The sequence below is a fragment of the Lampris incognitus genome, chromosome 2 (genome assembly GCF_029633865.1).
Source record: "Lampris incognitus isolate fLamInc1 chromosome 2, fLamInc1.hap2, whole genome shotgun sequence".
NCBI lineage: Eukaryota > Metazoa > Chordata > Actinopteri > Lampriformes > Lampridae > Lampris > Lampris incognitus.
This window is the reverse complement of record NC_079212.1, coordinates 47,098,526-47,107,016: the sequence shown is the minus strand read 5'-3', so window position 1 is coordinate 47,107,016 and position 8,491 is coordinate 47,098,526. Positions and strand designations below refer to the sequence as shown.

Here is an 8,491-nt window from a genome sequence, read left to right as displayed (position 1 = left end):
TACTCTCTCACTGCTGTGGTGATAGCAGTAGGAACTTAGCTTCCCTCTTAATTCTCGACGGTATACTTCAGTATAGAAGATGGTGTCAATGAGAGTAATGCGGACCTCTAATTTATGCAGCCGGGCCAGATAACACCACAGATCCATCGAGTAATCACACGATGTATGTAAAACCTGGACCTCTGCTGCACCTAGGTTCATCACCTCTTCCAGTGCAGGGAACAGAACAGGTTTTGTGCCTTCAGCAGGCCTGGCATCTGGTGTGTGCGTGTGCGTGTGTGTGTGTGTGTGTGTGTGTGTGTGTGTGTGTGTGTATGTGTGTGGCTGGATTCTACATCGCGTCTCTTTTTCTCTATACGCCCTCTTCTGGTTCTCTCTCATTTTCTATTCTCCCCCCCCACCACCCCCCATTCTTTTTTACTCTCTGCAGGTGTCCATACCTGTCACTCCTAACCAATAGGATGGCCGGCGTGGAGCGCTTCTGCAGAACAGTCTCCGCACAAGCCACTGGTCTCCACCAGTGGTGTAAAAAAAACAATTTTGTATAGATTTCCCCAGCAAATAAGTACTCCAGGGATCACCGCCACAGCAATATTCCCTCACTGGCAGGTTTTTCCGTTTTTCAAAGTCTTAAGTTTATTTAATAATCTATTTTCTCTGGGTTGCATACAAGCTGTGGGAACCACATCTTGATTTATGCCTCGCACTGCGGTCTAAACATACTGTTCTTAACATGCACACGTACAAGCAGCGATAAGCAGCACGCACATCCGGCTCTGCAAAGGGCCCGGAAGGATTGTTCTGTTGCAAATACGCGGAAGGAAACTTTTTGTGCTTGACAAAAAAGAAAAGAAAAAAAGCCAAAATCCTCAACGCCTCTTCCGACATCAGGTACAGCAACACAGACCTGCGTGCTTTCTGCAGCGTATCTCTTATTTAGAAAGAATAGCACAACGGCAACCTTCTTAGTTTCCCCCGACCGATCCCACTCAAAAAGGCCCCCCGGCTATTTGAGTTGAGTCTTCAACCCGCATGTCTTCCCTCTCTCCCCAACCCCGAGGCCCTGATGCCATTCCTCCATGAGCACCTGGGTGTGGATCCCAGCCACAGTAAGGATCACCTTACAGGGGCTGGCACCACTTCTGGCTGAACAAGCTGGGCCGCTTCAAACCCAGGTGCCTGCGAGTGCGGCTTCAAAGGGCCAGGCCGATGGAGGAGAGGAGGGCGGTGGACAGGTGAGGTCTGTGGAGGAGGAGGCGGAGCCCTCCGGAGACTCCTCCTTCGGCTGGGGCAGATAAAAACCTTTGGAGAAGTAGGAGTAGGTACTCAGAGGGACTCAACTCTCCTCTTAGTGAGCTCGACTGCTCCGCCTCTCTCTGTCCGTCTCTCAACTCTCCTTTTTTTTTTCTTCAACTTCCCCTCCTTACCTCTCTAAGAGAAAAACAGCCAGCCATGAAGACAAGCTACATGTCCTACAGCAGCAGCAGCAGCGGCGGCGGCGGTGGCGGCGGCGGAGGGGCTTTGAGCGGCAGAGTCGGGGGCGGGTTCTCCAGCTTCAGCACCGGAGGTAGCGGTGGCAACTACACAAGGCGCTCCATCGCTAGCAGCGGCCTTGGTGCAAGCAGGGCAGTCGGAGGCGGTGGAGGCTACTCCTCTTTCAGTGTCAGCGGAGGTGGAATGGGCGGAGGGAGAAGTAGCTACGCCCTTGGAGGTGGAAGTGGAGGTGCAGGCCTAGGATTTATTTCTGGCGGGGGTTACAGTAGTGTAGGCTTTGGGATGGGTGGTGGAGGCTTTGGGATGGGTGGCGGAGGCTTTGGGATGGGAGGTGGGCACGCGATTGCCCCCATCACAGCTGTCACAGTAAACTCGAGCCTGCTGGCCCCCTTGAATCTGGAGATCGATCCCAACATCCAGACTGTCCGCACCCAGGAGAAGGACCAGATCAAGACCCTGAACAACCGCTTCGCCTCCTTCATTGACAAGGTCAGTCAGTCCCGCCCGTCGTTTTTTTTTTTACTTTACTGAGAGGGCTGTTCTATCAAGGTTATAGACGAGACAAGCTAAAAGCATGCGATGGTTGGAGTCCAAAAGTGATTTGAAAATGTGTCAAGCTGCACCATGTGCATTGTTGGGATATGAATTTAGATAACGAGAGGGCTTAATAGAGAGAAGGGGGGGGGCGGTTGACCGAAACCACGGTGCAAACGTCACGCTTGAGCAGTCGCGAGAGGCAGCTCCTGTCATTAAAAATTACACAGCATCTGATCCAAACACGCAGATCGTGAACAACGTGCACCCGTCTCCAACAGGCGGCTAAAACTCACGAGACGAGTCACGACCACAAGCGTGGCTGCTTCTGTTAACATTGAAAGAGCTAAAACTGAAGTAATTCTGCCACCTCAGCGAAGGCCACAGAATGATTTCTTAGGCGACCTCACGCTAAGCCAGCTCACTGAAACTGAAAGCAATGGCTGCACATGCACTTCCCTGTAATTGACCCCCCGCCAAAGCCGCAGTAGCTCTCTGCAGAGTGACAATGGTGGGGGGAGGCGGGGGGGGTGCATGGTAGGAAACTCTAGCCCAGCCATATCCAGTGACCACCGGCTCTCTCCCAGTGAGGGGGGGAGAGGGGGATCGGGTTATCATCCGTCTCCACGGCAAGACGGTGCAACCGAAAGCGGACGACATGTTACCCGCCTGCGATGCAAAATGCTGGTTCCTCGTGTTAGACCTAAACCCAGGTTAAAATGCTGGTTCCTCATGTTAGACCTAAACCCAGGGTAAAATGCTGGTTCCTCATGTTAGACCTAAACCCAGGTTAAAATGCTGGTTCCTCATGTTAGACCTAAACCCAGGTTAAAATGCTGGTTCTTCATGTTAGACCTAAACCCAGGATAAAATGCTGGTTCTTCATCTTAGACCTAAACCCAGGTTAAAATGCTAGTTCCTCATGTTAGACCTAAACCCAGGTTAAAATGCTGGTTCCTCGTGTTAGACCTAAACCCAGGTTAAAACGTATGTTAACTCTGTTAGCTTGCAGCTAATTTTGATAGGTTTCTGTCATTCATTCGAGGTATATATAAGATGTTAAGGTAAGATGTTTTGTTTAGAAAACCAAGAAAAACGGGGCATCCGAGTAGCGTGGCGGTCTATTCTGTTGCCTAGCAACACAGGGATCGCCGGTTCGAATCCCCTGTGTTACCTCCGGCTTGGTCGTGTGGCCCTAAAGACACAATTGGTCGTGTCTGTGGATGGGAAGCAGGACGTGGGCATGTGTCCTGGTTTGCTGCACTAGTGCCTCCTCTGGTCGGTCAGGGCGCCTGTTCAGGGGGGACTGGGGGGAATAGGGTGATCCTCCCACGCGCTACGTCCCCCTGGCGAAACGCCTCACTGTCAGGTGAAAAGAAGCGGCTGGCGACTCCACATGTATCGGAGGAGGCATGTGGTAGTCTGCAGCCCTCCCCGGATCAGCAGAGGCGACCGGGAAGGCTCGGAAGAGTGGGGTAACGGGCCAAGTACAACTGGGGAGAAAAAGCGGGGGGAGCCCCCAAAAATAAATAAATAAATAAATCAAGAAAAACTAAATGACTTAGAGGATCTGTCCCTGCACATTAGCATGTAGTTAAGGACCTCTGAAGAGGCAGGACCGCACATGTGAGGTGGAAATGAAAAAGGGGTTAACCACACCTTGCTTCAGAAAATACTCTTGATGCACAAATTGTAAAAAAAAAATATATATATACACATCCCTGCTCTTGCCACGCACGGCTGAATTGGTCCCATGCAGTTATTTCATGGTACTACTCATTTGTCTTCAAAATTAAAAGCGTGACCATGCTCTCAAGCAGGAAGTCTACTTTGCATTGGTGGCAGCCACACGTCACAATGTCCGCTGGAATTGTCCAGTTTACAACTGACACCGATATGTAATAGTAACGTGATATGAATGAATGGGGATGCTTTGAAGAAGGATCTATGCTACAACACAGTACAGGGCCATCCGAACCTGTCTTCTGTAGCATTAATGAGTGTGCAGCCCGTAGTGCAAAAACTTACATACCCTGGAGGCTACCGGGGGGTTAACCTCAGGTTTAGTAGCGGGAAATTGGCTGGGAAATGTGGGCCTGCGAACCTCACCTTAAACCTCTGAGTGCACTCGCATGGAAAAATTACCCCTCCACACCCACAAACAGGGGGCGTTGTCTAAACTATAGCCAAATTGCTATGATTGTCTGTTGCAGAGAAGGTATTTATTGTTTTGCCGTTTGCAAGGCGGGCTCAGTTGTGACATGTTTCTTGGGTTCGTGTTCTGAGCGGCATGACCTCACCGAGCTCGGTTAAAAGCAGATTCACTGAGATATTAAAGGGGATTTTAGTTTTCAGGGACCTCCCAGACCTCGGGGTGTATTTTAATAAAGCGGATGCCAATAAGTGTGCGCAGAGAGGCCTTTTGTGTGGGAAACGCACACACAGACGTGGCATTATAGTAGGATGACCCGAGGGAAATTAGACAAATAAACCAACGCTGACAGTGAATGTAGATAAGCTTAGCTAAACCAGAAGGCGATGCATCATCACGAGCAAGCTGAGAAATACTTCAGTCCAACAAATGTGTTTTTTATAATTCCACTTTCACGGAAACGCTGCAATGAAAGTCAACATTTCATATTGTAATGTGCATAAAACCACTGATGTGTGCGCTACATCAACATCCTAACACTTGATGAAGGCGCACACTCTTACGATGCGATCCGAAACAATTCGCTGGCGATCAACAGCGACGCTAAATCCGCCTGCAACGTCTCTTCCGCACAACCAGGTACGCTTCCTGGAGCAGCAGAACAAGATGCTGGAGACCAAGTGGACACTACTGCAGGACCAGACCGTCACCCGCTCCAACATCGACGGCATGTTCGAGGCCTACATCGCCAACCTGCGTCGGCAGCTGGATGGGCTGGGCAACGAGAAGCTGAAGCTGGAGGGAGAGCTGAGGAACATGCAGGGCCTGGTAGAGGACTTCAAGAACAAGTGAGTTCAAAACCATCCAGTCTGAAACGTTACACCGACTGCTAACTCCTCCAGTTTGCAGGTGTTGTTAAGCCAACAGTTTTGCTGAAAAATTAACTTTTAAACCCTTCTCTTTTCTGCCAGGTATGAAGATGAAATCAACAAGCGTGCTGCTGTAGAGAACGAGTTTGTCCTCCTCAAGAAGGTCAGTGGAATTCAGTAGGCACGTGTTAAAATGTAGGATTTCGAGCTTTAAAGTGAGAGAGAAAAGGCAAAAACAAAAATAAAAAACCAGGAATCCCATCATGTGCGTAATATCTCTCTTTGCTTGCCCTCCAGGATGTGGATGGTGCCTACATGAACAAGATTGAGCTGGAGGCCAAGGTCGACTCCATTCAAGACGAGATTAACTTCCTCAGGGCCGTCTATGAGGCGGTAAGGAAAACGAGACCCCAGTTTACTCATGTCCTCGTCGCTATCTCCTCCATCTTATTCAAACGGTTTATGCTCCCAGTGTCATACACATATCTCATACTACATATCTCCACTTTCTTCAGGAACTGCGGGAGCTTCAGAGCCAGATCAAGGATACCTCTGTCATTGTGGAGATGGACAACAGCCGCAACCTGGACATGGACTCCATCGTGGCTGAGGTGCGCGCTCAGTATGAGGACATCGCCAACCGCAGCCGTGCTGAGGCCGAGACGTGGTACAAGCAGAAGGTAGGTGGAAGAAGAAAGTAGTGTCCCCCTGGTGTCAAACCACTGCCAGCTGGAAATAAAATGGCAGAGGAGACGTCACCATGTCATTGGTCCCACTTGGTTTGAATACTTTGGACGGATAAGGTTTAAAAAAAGAAGGTTAAAAAATTATGAATATGCAGGGAGTATATGGAATGATAGACGCTCAATAACAGTCTGTTGTCTTCTACCAGTATGAGGAGATGCAGACCACTGCCGGCCAGTACGGAGATGACCTTCGCAACACAAAGTCTGAGATGGCTGATCTCACTCGCATGATCAGCCGCATGCAGAATGAGATTGAAGCAGTCAAGGGACAGGTAGGTTCACAGTTCGAGCGATCAACTCTGCTACCTGGTGTTTTAAACCTACACTTTTCACAGTAATTTCCACTACAGCATTTGGAGTTTACAAGCCAACAAATTTAGCTTTAGCATATTTTGAATCACAGTGCCTGCAGGTGAGCCTGTTGGAAGGTGTCACATCACGTGATTTGTCAACATTTCTGAAATCATGACAAAAAAAAAGGTCAAAGGGCATGCATCAGCGCTGCAGAGCTTAAGTTGTACGTTTTGCACCGTCTAGCGTGCTGCCCTGGAGGCCCAGATCGCCGAGGCCGAGGAGCGCGGTGAGCTGGCTGTGAGGGACGCCAAGTCTCGCATCAAGGACCTGGAGGACGCCCTCCAGAGAGCCAAGCAGGACATGGCCCGTCAGGTGCGCGAGTACCAGGAGCTCATGAACGTCAAATTGGCCCTGGACATTGAGATCGCCACCTACAGGAAACTGCTGGAAGGAGAGGAGTCCAGGTAAAATCAAACTGAGCCAGTTTGGAGCGACAGAGAGAGGGTGCTTTGCTCATACGTTATGAGGGCAGCAATGGTAGTAGTGAAATGTTTGGGATAGATCAAATCAAGATCTAATTCATGCATCTCCCCATAGAATTTCCTCTGGCGGTGGAAGTGCGACCATCCATGTTCAGACCACCAGCGGCAGTATGGGTACGTGTGTTACTGTTTCTCGAGAAAGAAAGTTGATCTATTAGGCCCTGACAAGTACTGTATCTGTTCATATATTTCTATTAAATATATATGCCATGTTGGGGGGGGGGATTTTATGAAGTAAGAATTTCTACAACAAATTCACATCATCTCATTTTTATTCCCAGGTGGTGGTGTCGGTTTTGGAATGGGCGGCGGAATGGGCGGCGGAATGAGCGGCGGAATGGGCAGCGGAATGGGTTATGGCAGTGGAGCTGGACTGGGCGGCGGAATGAGCAGCGGCGGTGGATATGGCTTTTCCAGTTCCTCAAAGTCTTTGGTCAGCGGTGGCGGCAGCGGCTACAGCTCAGGCGGCGGAATGACCATGTCCCGCACCTCCAGTGTGTCAAGCAAACGCGTCTTCTAAATACAGCTTCATCTGTCTTCCCCTCCCCCTCCTCCTGCCTTGTTTTTTTCCTCCTCTCTCTCTCTCTCTCTCACACCTGCCCTCCCTACACAACCACCCAAGAAAGCTTCCATACACCATGCCACCCTGTCCCCTGCAGATTAAGAGCTCCTCCTGACTTACAACAGTCCAAGAGAGACTCTTGTGTTTCTTTAATTTAAACACGCTCGGTATGTTTCATAACACGGGCTTGTCAGAAAATGCAGTGATGGATATCAGAGGTCGCATGATGACTGCAGTGGACTGATCCCATGCAACGGTGCAGTTCTCCAGTATTTCTGCCCCCTTTTTGGGCACCACATTCCCCAGAGTCAGAGAGTACACCTAAATATACAAAGAGGCAGAGCGTAAATGTTCGCTAAAAAAACAACCAGTAGCAGATGTGAGTGTGTCCACTCTTTCTTTGATCAGTCAGCCTGGCTGCCTTAGTTACCAGATCTCATGTCACTAAGACAACAGAGGCCTTGTTATAAAACGACAGCATGTTTGTTCAAGGCAACCATCACTGGATGCAAAATGGCAGCAGCAGTCTATAGATTTGCATGGAGGGAGGTAAAAGCACTGGTTTGTTATAAGCTGATAGAGCAGAAATGGCGACAACATCAAACAATAGGTTCCTCTCCCACACCCTACACCCATCCTCTCTGTTGTCTTATACCTGCCATCTTGTGACGTCATCAAAAGCAGCCATACATAACACTCCTACAGTGGAGACCCTATTTTCTGGGATTTGACTTTAAGGGTTGCTCTTATTTTTCTCTCTTTCCTATAGAAGATGGGTTCCCCATTAAGGTCTGCAAACACTGTTTTAATTTTGCTCTTCTTATCTTTTAATTCTGAAAAATAAAAAAAGCATACAAAGGGCTGACTGGTACGTAAGACCAGATTTATCAAAGATGATTGAAACTGTATCCCCCTAAACATCCTGAATAAATCTGAGTTAAATTGTAATCTTTCTGTGCAATTATTGTGTGTGTGTGTGTGTGTGTGTGTGTGTGTGCGCGCGCGTGCGCGCGCGTGTTATTTTTAACATTGTCTCGAACTATATTCGTCAAGACAGTGACAATTAAAAAAAAAAAGAAAAAGAAAAACTTCCGAGACAATCCATCCACAACCTAAAACGAACAATTTTCGCAGCAAACCAAATCCCAAGAGAAACGCAATGTTGACACAGTCACGGGTTTGATGGCCTGTCGGTACATGCAGAGTCAAGGCAACGTGTACAAATTAATTCAAATTTAATACATTAAAAAAATAAATTTAAAATTTGTAAATTTGTAATCTGTGATATTGGGCTATAG

At 48.6% G+C, this 8,491-nt stretch overlaps 1 protein-coding gene across 1 annotated transcript; it reads left to right on the top strand.

The window, feature by feature from the left end:
• Positions 1-1,338: 1,338 nt before the first annotated feature.
• On the top strand, positions 1,339-8,141 carry LOC130108304 (intermediate filament protein ON3-like). The gene is made up of 9 exons (XM_056275196.1): positions 1,339-1,983; positions 4,820-5,028; positions 5,152-5,212; positions 5,347-5,442; positions 5,565-5,729; positions 5,942-6,067; positions 6,333-6,553; positions 6,687-6,745; positions 6,913-8,141. The coding sequence occupies exons 1-9, from the start codon at positions 1,453-1,455 to the stop codon at positions 7,149-7,151; spliced, it is 1,707 nt and encodes a 568-aa protein (XP_056131171.1). The 5' UTR covers positions 1,339-1,452; the 3' UTR covers positions 7,152-8,141.
• Positions 8,142-8,491: the final 350 nt, after the last annotated feature.

What these genes read in the sequence shown, in the direction of transcription:
- LOC130108304 (XM_056275196.1), top strand. Translation starts at nt 1,453, where the DNA reads ATGAAGACAAGCTACATGTCCTACAGCAGCAGCAGCAGCGGCGGCGGC. An exon ending in TCAGGGCCGTCTATGAGGCG is followed by an intron (nt 5,443 to 5,564) that starts GTAAGGAAAACG and finishes CACTTTCTTCAG; the next exon opens with GAACTGCGGGAGCTTCAGAG. An exon ending in GACCACCAGCGGCAGTATGG is followed by an intron (nt 6,746 to 6,912) that starts GTACGTGTGTTA and finishes TTTTATTCCCAG; the next exon opens with GTGGTGGTGTCGGTTTTGGA.